This window comes from Acipenser ruthenus, chromosome 8, assembly GCF_902713425.1.
Source record: "Acipenser ruthenus chromosome 8, fAciRut3.2 maternal haplotype, whole genome shotgun sequence".
NCBI classification, from domain to species: Eukaryota; Metazoa; Chordata; class Actinopteri; order Acipenseriformes; family Acipenseridae; genus Acipenser; species Acipenser ruthenus.
The window spans coordinates 32,530,271-32,544,052 of record NC_081196.1 but is presented as its reverse complement, the minus strand read 5'-3'; the positions used below and the strand labels follow the sequence as shown (position 1 = coordinate 32,544,052).

General features: G+C 39.0%; 1 protein-coding gene across 1 annotated transcript; it reads left to right on the top strand.

Annotated features, from left to right (window-relative positions):
• Window positions 1–1,195: 1,195 nt before the first annotated feature.
• On the top strand, window positions 1,196–12,782 carry LOC117406685 (large ribosomal subunit protein mL39-like). The gene is made up of 10 exons (XM_034010944.3): window positions 1,196–1,427; window positions 2,619–2,825; window positions 3,415–3,554; window positions 3,905–4,004; window positions 4,273–4,340; window positions 4,924–5,036; window positions 5,359–5,424; window positions 10,464–10,617; window positions 12,423–12,470; window positions 12,594–12,782. The coding sequence occupies exons 1-10, from the start codon at window positions 1,391–1,393 to the stop codon at window positions 12,672–12,674; spliced, it is 1,014 nt and encodes a 337-aa protein (XP_033866835.3). The 5' UTR covers window positions 1,196–1,390; the 3' UTR covers window positions 12,675–12,782.
• Window positions 12,783–13,782: the final 1,000 nt, after the last annotated feature.

Sequence of the window (13,782 nt, the reverse complement as noted above, 5' to 3'; positions counted from 1 at the left end):
CTCTCTCTCTGTCTCCCTTTCCACCTCTATCTCTGTCTCCCTGTCCAGCTCTCTCTCAGGCATCCTGTCCAGCTGTCTCTCTTTCCCTCTCTCCCCGTCCAGCTCATCTTGTCTAATCAGTACTGCGTCTAATCGCGACTTGACCTGGACCATTCAAAATAAATTCCCCCGCTCTGTTTTGCAATACACTCTGGGAGTTGCAGTCTATACTCTGCTGTGACTTAAACCTTCTGTAACAAGATATCTGCAAAGTCTGTAGATTGCCCCTCTCCCATCAACGTCAGCTTTCCCCTGCATCTGTTTGGGGACTGAAGTTGTAGAGCAGCTGGTTTCCTTTGACAGTATCCACTTCCAGTGCCTCGTACAGGCTGCCATTGTTTATGTGAGGCACTGATAATATTAGGGGTTGAACTCATGAACCTCTGCACTACAGTCCACTTGCAATCTGATATTCTGTAATCTGTAACCACTGAGGAACTCAAACACCCTACCTTTCAAACAGCAACCCAACACTCTTACTACTGAGCAACTCAAACACACTGCAACCAAGCACTCTGACTACTGAGCGACACAAACACACTTCCTTCAAACTGCAGGCCAACACTCTCATTACTGAGCAACTCATACACACTGCAGCCCAGCACGCTCACCACTGAATAACTCAAACCTACTTCCTTCCTCACTTCAGCCCAGCGCTCAAACTAATGAGCTACCAAACCCACTTATTTCCAAACTTCAGCCCAGCACTCTCCCCACTGAGCTACTCAAACCTACCACCTTTCACACATCAGCCCAGCACTCTTAACCACTGAGCTACTTAAACTCATATTGCAGCCCAGCACTCAACTTTATAACCATTGAGATCAATCTTTGGCGTGGAAAGAACAAACAACTACAATGTATTTACAACAGAAATATATGAAGCCCAGCACTTTTACCAATTAGCTCTCAAACCCACTACCTTCCAAACTGCAGCGCAGCACTAACCACTGAGCTACTCAACCTTACTACTGTCCACACTGCAGCCCAGCAGTCTCAGAACTGAGCCAACCAGAACCAATATCTTCTACGATGTAACCCAATTTTGAAAACACAATGCACCATGTTTCTTAGATTAAAATCACTTCAAATTAGTACAGGGCGCTCTAGCAAAACAGTTCGAGTGCCAGCAGTCTGCGCTGACCTAGGAACCATTGTTTATGAGTCTAGTTTTTGTATGCGTATCGGGTAGGTTTTGAGTGTGGCACCAATAAGCATGGCACCTTACACTGTAAGTTATAGACTCTGATACATTTGTAATAAATCAATTTAAAAAATAGCCTGATGCACAGACAGTATTTAACCTGGTAGTGGATATTTATTTAAAATAAACTCGCCCCCACTGTGAACCATGGCCTGTCGGGTTGTCTCCCGGGTGTTGTCCTGCCGTGAGTATCTTTCATTAATCAGTTTACGTGGTTGTTCTGTTGAAAACCTGCTGACCTTGGGTTTGTGGGCTGTCTCTTTGAATGTCTCGTACAACAATAGTAATAGTTATCTTCGTTATTTATTTGTAAACTCTGTAAGTATTCTGAAGAGACCTAGCGATTATTACAGATTTTATGTTAACGATTGTTTTTTCGTAGTAAACGGTATGCATTGCAATACTGTCATTTATCGACAGGATTTGTCACGACTGACAAAGTATTGTAGTAGAAAATCTGGCACGATTTCGTTCCCTTTGGTTTAATTTACATTATTTTGTCAGATGTTTTTGTTTGATGTGACGTGCAGCCTACATAAGACACGGTACGAGTAAACCGGTAAGCGATTAAACAGTTGACACAGTCAGTAATAATATCTGTCTCAGAGACGTTGACCAGAATTTAAACGTTCAATACAGTTATTTACATATTTCACGCCACCAGTTTATTCATTCAGTATCATTGAGTGGAAATGTTATTCAGTATTGTAGGAGAGTGAGGGTTTTAATGCATACTTTGAATCACTGCTGCAAAAACCAATACATTTGGTAAAATTATATACATTAAAATAACTGAATTTGTTGTCGACTGCAGTGTTTTTTATCGGCAGCACGTTTCCATATTTAGTTAAAAATAGCAGTTTCAGTCGTTCTAGGTTGACGAAGCTTGTTCTACAGGGTGTCCCATGTCAGTGGCAATGTCATATACTGTATTATGTCTGTTAGGATGTTCTCTTCAATCTTAAGAGACAAATATAGCATTAAAACATTTTTGGATCTTCCCGACCTCATTGGCTCTGATTCTTTTGAGTTATCATATGGAAGTGTTGGGAAGGCCGGTACCTGTGACCTGTGAAAACGAGCTCAGAAAAGGGTCCATGTTTGAGAGGTTTCAAAGTATTCAAGATATCATTTTGATTTGCGCTGCACACACACAATTGCTTTTCCAGGTTAATAATATATCAACATATTACCTATCGGTGACCATGGATTCGTATTGACGTTCCTTCTATTTTTAAGAAATATATATTTAGCATGTTCTATCATAATATAACCTGGATCATTTGGCTTTACTACAAAGATGGATCTCATTTGTCTGCACTATTCTTGTGCACCTTGCGTAACGTGTGTGTCCACTGCTTGTTCTCCTCCCTAGGGTTTGCTTCAAGCTCTTCTGCATCTTGCCTGTCCAGTGTGGAGCTCCAGCGGCTGCGCAACGATCTCTTCACGAGGGAGAAAGCACGGCAGCAGTCACTGACCCCTCGCATCGAGAAGATTGAGGTGAAGCTGGTGGGCAAGGCGCACCCCGGGACTCTGTTTGTCATGAACAAAGGGCTCTCTACACCATACAGTTGTGCCAGGCGTGAGTACACACACACACTGCCTACCTTTCCCTCTCATACCCTCCATCGTAACAGCATTCACAGTATGTGGAATAACTTGTGGTAGCAAATGCCCAAGTTCTGTCACAACTGGATGAACAGTTCTCAAGATATAAAAAATGTAAGTGTGACATATGTAAGCACTTCCGCGTATGTGTGTCTCCACTAGATTCCCTGTCACTGGGGATACACATGCATTTATTAGTTTTCTGGAATGTGGACTAGAAAAGCAGGAAGTGTTTTTAGAATGCATTCTACTGTAGCTTGCGTTTAAAGACATTTATTGTGAGATAATGGGGCCGGTGCTTGTTCTCGTGGAAATAAACATACATTCAATTTACATAGTTTTCTTTTACATTTCTTCTTATCTGATGTTTAATAAACAAAAAACCTGCTGCATTTATTTACATTTTTGGAACTTGGGACAATAGAGGTGATTGATAGTCTATGAACAGCACACAAAAAAAACTCCTGTTGCATATACCTGAGATGCCAATACGTGTTTGTTTATGAAGCTCAATGCAATAGTGTCAAATTGGGCCTCGCTGTGTGCTTTTTTTGTCCCTGCAGACTTGAGTGAATGGCACAGTAAGAACTCCATACTGGCTCTGGTGAATGGGGAAGTGTGGGACATGCACTGTCTTCTCACCCAGTCCTGCGAGATCCAGTTTCTTACCTTCAAGGATGAGGACCCTGAGGAGGTCAACAAGGTGGGTGCTGCCATCTCCTCCACTCTCTCACTCTCGCTCACAGGATATGATGGCCTGGATTTTCCACTGTGTTGAAAATGCCCCATCATTTAAGTTAAATATCCAAAAGAGTACAAGGGACACACAGCGTGAAAACATATGTTATTGTAGAATAAAGGGAATTAATTATAGAATGTGGGATTATTTCATCCTTTTTTGGACCTCAACTACATTAAATAAGTCATGCCTCATCATTACAACACAGTTGAAATAGGGCACAGTTTTCCTCCTTATGCTGTTTTAGGAGATTTTGCAGTTTTTCAGTGGTTTAAGTGGTAGTGTTGAACCTGTATGCTCTACCTCTCCTCCAGGCGTATTGGCGGTCGTGTGCCATGCTGATGGGACAGGTACTGGAGTCTGCCTTTAAGGAAGAGTTCTCTGTGCAGCTGCTCCAGAGCCCTGAGGTGCCAGGTGAGGAGGATCTTTTTTTCAGATCTAATTGATAGTTCTGTAATTAGAAGTTTGGAAAGTATATCAAGTCTCCCAAGCAGTCTGAATCTCTCCTGAGATTAAAAACTCTTATCTCAAAATCCCAAATCAGCTGCGGCAGGGTAATCCAGAGTCTAGGAGCATAACAAACTTTCCCCAGTTTTGTATTATAATTTCCTTCTGTGCCTGGTTTGCAGTCTGTGCCACACAGTCCCGTGCTGATCTGTGCCTCTTGTTTTTGTTTATTCAGTTCTCTCTGGAGCCTTTTGCTATGATGTTGTCCTGGACAGTCACTTAGATTCCTGGAACCCTTCAAAGGCAAGTAGAACTGATGTCAGGATTTAACTGATTTGAATTGGGTGTTAAATTAATGCCAAATCATTTTTTTATTTGAGAAAATGACAAGCAAGTTATGTCAGCAGACACTCTACAGCTGTGCTAGGTACTGCCAACCTTTCTTCCTCATATCCTCCATTGTGACCGCATTCACAGCATGTTTAATAACTTCTTGTAGGAAATTCCCAAGCTTCATCTCAATTATAAGTGTGACTGTCACTGAGGATAAGCATGCATTTATTATAAATCTCATATGAGAAATCAGCCCATTAAGAATTGTGTATAGATGTCATGTTGAGCATAGAACATATGGCACAATTCTACAGCTAAAAAAACAACAATCCTTTTTATGTTTAATAAAAAATTAACAGTTTGAGCAGCCAGCTGCATATTGCGGTCATCTCGCCCAAAAAACACCAGATGACATTGAGACACAATGTATTAACTTATAATGTGAATTTGACCCAGTTTTCTGTCTGTTTCTATGCATCTGTTTGTGATGGAGTTATCTGTGTCCTGCTGATTTCTGTGTGTGTTTTACTGTCTGCTTGTAACCGTCCCCTAGGAGAACCTGCGTGCTCTCACCAGAGCAGTCCACAGCCTACTTCACCAGGACCTGCCCTTTGAACCCCTTGAGGTCCAGCCCAAGGTTGCCTTGGAAATGTTCCAGCACAGCAAGTAAGTGGTCCACTGTGCATTAGTCCCAGCTCACCTGCAAAACTGCATTGAAGCATGGGCTCCCTCTGAGAACAGGGGCACCGTCTTCTGTTTCCACCACAGAATGGGAAGCTAACCATGCTCTGAGTTACTGCTGGACAGAGTTTTTGAGTACTCCCTGCTGTATTGCACGACAGGAGCAGGACTCGGTGGTCAAACTGAAGATGGGAAGCTTTCATTACTCAGACTAACCATACAGCTAGTCCAGAAAAGTGGACAGTGTGAAATGTTTTTGTTTTAAATGTAATCCTCTCTGAAAACTCAACATGTGCTTGTGTTTCAGGTGTAAGCAGGCTCAGGTAGAGGAGAAGGCAGCCCACAGTCCTCAAGGAACAGTACGAGTGTACAGGTAAGAGGAACCGCTAAAACAGTGAGGGCTAGTGCTGGGTGGACTGGCACGCTAATTCAACCCTTCACTTCACTACTAGTATCACCTCAAAAATTTTAAATGACACAGTTTTTCACACATTCCTAAAACCTGAATTCCTTCAGCCTTCAAACAGCTTCCTGCAGTCCCATGAATCCTAGATGCTTTAGATTGGTAGGCCGGTTAAAGTGCTACAGACACAATTGCAAGCAAACCATTTACCTGGAGAAAGCATGTGGGGGCCCCAGGGCTGCACGTGGCCTGCTTACCATAGCATGAGGACCACTGTCCCAGGCTGGAAGTGGTAGAGAATATTTTTCAACACGTTCTTCTTGTTCTTCTCTGTTAGTGTATTTGTTTATTTGCATTTTTATAGCACAATAGCGTCTGAAAGCACTGTACACTACTGTTGGGTTTGAACATACTCTTTATATATATATATATGCTCTGAGCACACTCTAAAACTCGTTCGTGCACTGGGCTTGCAACGTTATCCAGATGACTTTTAATAATCAGGAAATTCACACAGACTCATTCGATTTGAAGTTTTAACGAATCAGAGTAGTATTAGTACCCCTTTGGTTTATTAACTGCTAAAAATTGGATTGAGTAGTTACAGACTACATTGAATCCCAGCTGACAGGCAAACTGGGCAGTCCAGTGCCTTAACATGGTTACAACATGTTTTGCCCTAAGGCTACGCATGCATAAAACTAAAGACGCCCATCGCTGTCCTAAAACATCCAATATATCAATCTCATAGACTAAAACATAAAAAAACCTTCCAGAATATGGAAGTGTAGAATATAATGTAAGGACAGGCACTGTCTTCAAAGACTTCTACAGCAATCAGCTTGATCAGAGATCCTCAGAGCATGGATCACACAACTTGTAGTTAGCAAGGTGGTGACGCTTGACTAGGATTTTACCTCGGTTTTTATAGAGTTTTTTGCCTCGCTTTAAATTAAGTCTTAAGGTATTTCTTATATGTAAAAGATCACTCATTATAGCAACCTTGGATTTCAACCCCCCCAAACATTCAAACTCCATCTGGTACTGCAAACAAGCAAAGGTTATCAAGATTAATCACCTTCTCTTTGGCAAGCCTACTATATGCTTGACACAGACTGGTACCATTCTGCTTTGACTGAAGTTTTTACTGTAAGATAATTTCTGCACTATATTCTCTTATTTTCAAACTCTTACAGTTCTTCTGTTAAAATAAAACATTTAGACTTATATTCTGTTTGAATTATTCTAGAATACCTGTGTTTGGCTTAAACACTACTTTCAGATCAAGATAAATAAGAAACTTGACTGAACATTTGAGTTAATTAAATGAGATTCTCATTTCTGCTTTTCTCAAGGTTATAATAGACTAAACAGGAATATAGAATGCTCTCACGTAACTATATGTTAATACAGAGCATATTGTAACTTATTGTATGAACAGTGTGTTTTAACAATTTGTTTAGTATTTCTGCTGGCTTTATATTCTTTAAAACACAGTACAGTTATTACAACATTTTAACACACATGCAGTTTCACAAATGTTCAATTTGCATCCCAAAGATCAGCCTGCTTCCAGTAGCTGTCAGTTTCTTGGGTCAGTTTTGGGTCAGTTTCTGCTCTCAGTGAGTCTGTCAAAGCCACCACAGGTGTGTCTTTAAAAGCCTGATACCTGCAAAAACTTAAATCTTGTTAGCAGAGCTTCCATCTCTACATTCCCATTCCCATCATCAGTGGGAAAAAACATTTTAACTGAATCTGGGTCCGTCATAGAACCACACACCCTTGCAACCGGGGCCTTCCATGCAAAAGGATTTAATGACTTATCGCACAAAAGGGACTTGCCAGAACCGTCTGTGACAGTACATAGCAGAAAAACAAAACACAATACATTTGTATAGCATATTACACATCGTACAATTTAAGTAACAGTATAATATATATATATATATATAGAGACACACGCACACACACACACACATATATATAATTAGAGGTCGGCATGGGTACCTGAAAACCCAGGTACCTGTCGGGTTTTAAATTACCCGACCCAGGTCTCTTTTTACTACCTGGGTATCGATTTATTAATTTGAGAATTTAAAGAAAATGTAGAAAATATGACAGTGCAGTTGTAAGTGCGGGTCTCATGGCCGGCATAATAAAGACAACGTTAAAACAAGCTTTGCATTAAAAGCCTTTTCTTAACTGACAGGATATCAGTGTTTTACAGAAAACAATAACACACAGTTTTGTTTTGGGTTAAATAAAAAGTATTTGTGGAGCACGTTAAGTAAGTGTGCTATTGCTTCCTCCTTTTGAATGAAATATTTCCTCGGCAGAGTTTGCAAATACTGTTTTCTCCTGCTTTGGTAAAGAAATTCCACACAACACACCTTTGCTTGGATGCCATGTTAACAACAACAACAGCGGAATATGACCGATAGATGTCGCAAAGAATCCTGCAGAACGAAGTGCATTCAACATTAATAACTATTAGTTTGATGGCTTTTCCATGCAGTGTAATGAACATGCAGATTAGTACCTTTCCATCTGCGTTCCAAATTGCGACCCTCACATTTCAGCTTACGAGTCGTCATTAAACCATGCTGTGCTGCTTTTATAAAACACACTCAGTTTTAACTGGTGCTACAGTACCTAAAATGTTAGTCATGGAAGTGTTGTAGGTGTTAACCAACTCCTCTAATGATACGGACTGAGTAACTGACGATTAAATGTAATGCCTCACAGAACTTTACAATGGTTGATGAATTAACTACCGTAGTTTCGATTGTACGATCCTGGCTCTTTGTAGTGTAAGGTAATTTAACTTCAAAGAATTGCAAGATGAAATAGTAAGGTCGGTAGTTAAAATATTTTGAACAACCAGGCCACAGGATTATATAAATCTAAAGTATGGCCACGATTATGAGTCGGACCTTGAACATGCTGGACAAAATCTAAGGAATCCAGTAACCCCAAAAATTCCGAACATTTAGAATCTGATTTAATATCCATATGGATATTAAAATCACCCAATAGAAGAATCCTATCGTAGTTGACAGACAATAGTGATACAAACTCACTAAATTCAGTAAATAATGATAAGTTTGACTTAGGCAGACGATATATAATTACAATAAGAACAGGTAATTCGCTATTTATTGTTATTTATTGTATTGTTAACAGTTCAAATGATTAATATCCCTCAAAAATATACTGTTTAATTATATATTTATTGCAGATCACAGTGGCAAGTCCACCAGAAAGAATAATTTGGAGAAGCCTCATTCAAAGAAACATTGTCCTCCGCTCCAAGCCAAGTTTCAGTTTAAGCTAAAATGTCTAGTTCAAAATCCTTAATAAAATCATTAATTAAAAGCGCTTTATTAGAGAGAGATCTAACATTTAATAAAGCAAGGTGTAAAGTTGTATTATCTGAAGCATGCAGCTGGACAGAGGTAATAGGGATTTGATAAAGATTACTAAAACAAACACCACAGGGTCTGTTAAAAGGCAAGAAATACTGAGTGGTAAGATCATTTAACTTTAAATTATTATTTTTATAATTTTTTTATACCATTCAGCACAGGACAAACCTCTTCAAATCCCCTCCCCTGTTCCTAGTTTAGAGTAAGAATATTATTATTTCTTAGCAGATGCCCTTATCCAGGGCGACTTACAATTGTTACAAGATATCACATTATTTTTACATACAATTACATTATTTTTACACATTATTTTTACATACAATTACCCATTTATACAGCTGGGATTTTACTGGAGCAATCTAGGTAAAGTACCTTGCTCAAAGGTACAGCAGCAATGTCCCCCACCTGGGATGGAACCCACGACCCTCCGGTCAAGAGTCCAGAGCCCTAACCACTACTCCACACTGCTGCTATATAAGACTGCTATGCAAAATAGGGTTTACAAAACTTGTAGCTTCTTGTAGAAGCCCGTATCCAATTGGAGCCGCCTAATCTAATACTGATAATTGATTGGATTTATTTATTCTTGATTGTTTATCTCTTTGTGATAACTTTATGAAAAGCGCTATATAAAAACATATTGTATTGTATTCTGTGACATTTGATTACATTAAATAGACAGATAGCTGCTCTCTTGTGTATATTGCTGTACTGGTAAGAAATTTCAGGTGCAGTGAATATTATGTGCCACCGAGTGGCAGCAGAAAGTCAGATTTCGATCCAGCTGACAGGGTAGCTGCATATAAGGATAGATTCAAACATGCCTTCATACACCATTTTTTATATTTAAAATGTTTCCTTTTATGATTGTGTAAATCCAGAGTTCTGTTGCTCCAACATTATTATTTTTCCTCTTTACCATAATCTGCCTGATATTATGTTGAGTTTGTAGATTCCTTGTCCTTTTGTGTTACCTGGGTATGGTAATAATGTGAAGTAGGTGGGGCCAGTAGAGTTTAAAGGTCACAGCATTATGCAATTTCTTTGAAATCAGGAAGTATCCTAAAGGAGTCTTCAACTAGGATTCTGCAGGCTCAGATAATTCCAGGTAGATTCTGATAAAGAGAAAGAATGATTATTAAAAATCAATATTGGAACAACAGAATGATTGTAAAAGTGTTATATATTTTAAGCTACCCAACACTAATGAAGGCACTGTTCGTAGTGTTGGTCAGTTTGAATCTACCCAACACTAATGAAGGCACTGTTCGTAGTGTTGGTCAGTTTGAAGGTACCCAACACTGATGAAGGCACTGTTTGTAGTGTTGGTCAGTTTGAATCTACCCAACACTAATGAAGGCACTGTTCGTAGTATTTGTCAGTTTGAAGTACACTGATGAAGGCACTGTTCGTAGTGTTTGTCAGTTTGAAGTACACTGATGAAGGCACTGTTCATAGTGTTTGTCAGTTTGAAGTACACTGATGAAGGCACTGTTCATAGTGTTTGTCAGTTTGACTTTATTACAGGTTTACTGATGGAGAGGTTCTGTATCTGAGCAAGCTTGTTGGGTTTTTCTCTTTAAGATGCGGAGACTTTGTGGACTTGAGCGATGGGCCTCACATTCCCAGGACAGGGTTCTGCTCCCAGTTTGAGATAACTGCGGTCCACAGCCTGGGGCCTGGTCCCTGGGGACAAGTGCGCAGATTCCAAGGGCTCTCCCTTCCTCGGCAGCTACAGGTAAGAGGCTGGACAGACGAAGACAGGAGAGGGACAGTGGATAACCTGGACTCCTATCATAATCCAAGCATAGTGTTTCTGAGCCTACAACCTCAGATTAGAATACCATAGTTGTATGAACTTCCTAGTTTGAAAGTCCGATAGAAATGTCGTCTTAGACTCTGTAGTAATACAAGAAGCTGTATTAGTGCAGAGATCCTATGTGTAAAGATGGAGTTGATAGCAACCTTATTTCCGATGGTGTCAGAGCAGAGAGAATTAGAGGAAAATAACTCCCTTAGCAGTTTGATCTGGAGATGCAACTGTTATGATTTTCCTAAAACTAAACTGAAACCGACATTTTCATAAAAGTCCAAACCGAACAATACTAACAAAAGATAAAACCAAACCGAAACTGAAATTTTGCGCAATGAAAAAGTGTTGGGAGTCTCAGCCTTAAACCGGAGATGTTTTCTGGGGCTCATTGCATACTTTTCTTCATGTAGACTGTTCATATTAACATCCCTTAATAACTTTAATATAGTAGCAGAAATGACAAGTTACGACAAGATTTGCCAGATTGATTCTGACAGCCCTCAGCAGGGATAACTGTGGCTTCATATGTAGTTGTGGTGTTGAAATGTCTCTAGGCCAAACACAAAAGTTGGTGTCTTGGTGCAAATATCTGGAAGCAAATTAGATGCTACTGTGAGCAGGTCGGTTAATTTTTATTAAGGTAGCTTAATTTACTGTGCATATATTTAAATTAGTTTAATTTGTCTCATTATATTTTTGCTGCATTTAATTGGCATATTGATTGAATTAAGTGTAAGGGCTGTATACATAGAGCCATATGTATTAGTAACAGGCTATAATAAAGCAACATACTAAACGAAAACTTTGCTTGTGTTTTTGGTGGCTGGCAGTGGGCCTGAGTTCTAGATTTAGTTTTTTGCTGACATAATTCTATATCCCCTTTGGTGTTTTATTTACATTTTTAGAAATTTTAAAACAGTTTGTGTGAACTCTAGACTTTGAGAAGTTGCTCTGCCAAAACTTTGAAAAAAAATGTATCTGCATTATAAAGTAGATACATACTGTAGATAGAAAACCTCAAGTCACTGCGTGCATAATTGGGATACAGTTATACACACAGTGACCTAAGGGGCTATGACATTTTAAATGAGAAATGTTTCCTCATCAAAAACAATTTTTAAGTGCTCAGCCAACATGCTGATTAAATCATTTCAGTTTAGAAAATCATGAGCTGCAGTTTTATACTCAAATGTGATTTGCTGCTTCCAGACGAAGACAGCAACAATGGGGGTACCAGGAAAATAATAAATTAAGAAAAATTAATGTCTCTCAATATTTTTTTATTCTTTCTACATTGTCTCAAACCTGGTCCTGTGTCTTCTGTTTTTTTTTTATTCCAACTTAGCTCTCAATCACTTTAACTAAACACTTAATTGAACTAATAATTTGCTTAATTAGACCTTTTTAATTGTTGTCACCTCTTACAGTTGCTGAGTTCAAGTTACTTATAAAATGTTGGCTGCACAAATTCAGTCAGTTTTTTGTTGTTTGTTTTAAATTTTCATTTCGGTTTCACCGAAAACCAGCTGGACGTCAAAAACAGCTAAAAAAAAAATAAATGAACTGATCATAACCGACTACTTTCTTCGATTGATCAAATCCAGATTTTTATTTGACCCATTGAACTTGTTACTGGTATGGACTGCTATGTAATTGGGAACCATCCCTCTCTAAGTATGGGATGTACACTATGTACTTAATTGTGTGGAACTTAATTGTTTGTCTTGTAGGCTTTCCATACAATCTGGGAGAGGATAAGGAAAAGAGCCGAGAGACTGGTAAGTACCCGTCCAGACCCTTATAACACAAAGCAAAATCCAAAGAGCTGAACGTGTTTCTGCAGTGGACTGCACTCTCTTTTGCTGTCCTTGAACCCTGTGTCTCTCTGTGGTCTTCTCAAGGTGGAAGTTGGAATTCCGTCCCAAGCAGCTGTGAGCACCAGCGTCTTCATGAATCCCAGCTTTAGCACACCCTGTCAATGAAGAAGACAGACCTGTGCTGGGACTTACATTATCATTTTGTATATTTTATAAGGACCGTAATCATTGCTTTTTCTCTTCAGAAAATAAATAAAACACACAAAAAAATGATTTCTTAGCTGTGCGGTAGAGTTTATTTATTTATTTATTTTTTTTTTTACTACTCCTACTACCAATAACAATAAATCCTGTAATCTCTAGGCAACCAAACTCTACAAGTACCCAGGACAAAGCCCCCTTGAAGGGTGTGTGAGATTTCAGTTTAACTGTGAAAAGGTGTTTTGAAATGACGGGATTGGGAGTTCGATCCCTGGCTTCAGGTGATTAACAGAGATGTAACCTGGAGGATACAGAAGGAAACCAGGCTTGGTTCTTGGATGTGTTTCCTGAGTGCAGTACTCTCTTATTAAACCGTTTTTACTATAGGCTACTGGTAACCCAAAATGAATCATGAATCATGCTGCTGCACTGTACACTTTACTGTACAATGCAAAAATAATAAAAGATTATTTTAAATTGAAACGAAATAATTTTAGAGCATTTTCTTTTTACTGTAGCCTACTTCGTACACAATTAACACAAAATAGGTCATGGTACCGCATTGACACGTGATGATAGATACATTATCCTACATATACTGCACACACTTCACAGAAATATATATTTTTTAAATGTACATAGAACATTTTTGCAGTGTATGCGTGGCTGCTACTTTTGTTTTCTGTTGGCATGAGTCAGACTTCCTTTTCTTTGCAAAAAGCAATTAAAGACTTCAAATTCAGAATTGTAATTATTGGAGTCCAGCAGTATTTCTGAAAGCTTCACGCCCTTTTCCAACTGATCGATCGCAGCTAATTTAACTTTGTAGAGTATGAGTTTATATGCCCTCTTAATCATGTAATCTAGTGGCTTTCTGCATCCTTTATAAAAACAAATGATAGCAATAGGCAGCCAGTGGGAGCTCTTAAAATGATTGAGCCTTTAGATTATGCTGAAACTTGACCTAGCAGCCGTCACATAACTCTGGTCACTTACTGTGTTGCTTTAATTGAAGGTAAGATGCAGTAAAATTCTCTGTTCACAATCTAATAAAAATAATGTTTAAAAATAG

Excerpts from the sequence above, each read along its gene's own strand:
- LOC117406685 (XM_034010944.3), top strand. The coding sequence starts at position 1,391 with ATGGCCTGTCGGGTTGTCTCCCGGGTGTTGTCCTGCC. Across the intron at positions 2,826-3,414 it reads ACCATACAGTTGTGCCAGGC|ACTTGAGTGAATGGCACAGT; the intron begins GTGAGTACACAC and ends TTGTCCCTGCAG. Across the intron at positions 3,555-3,904 it reads ACCCTGAGGAGGTCAACAAG|GCGTATTGGCGGTCGTGTGC; the intron begins GTGGGTGCTGCC and ends CCTCTCCTCCAG.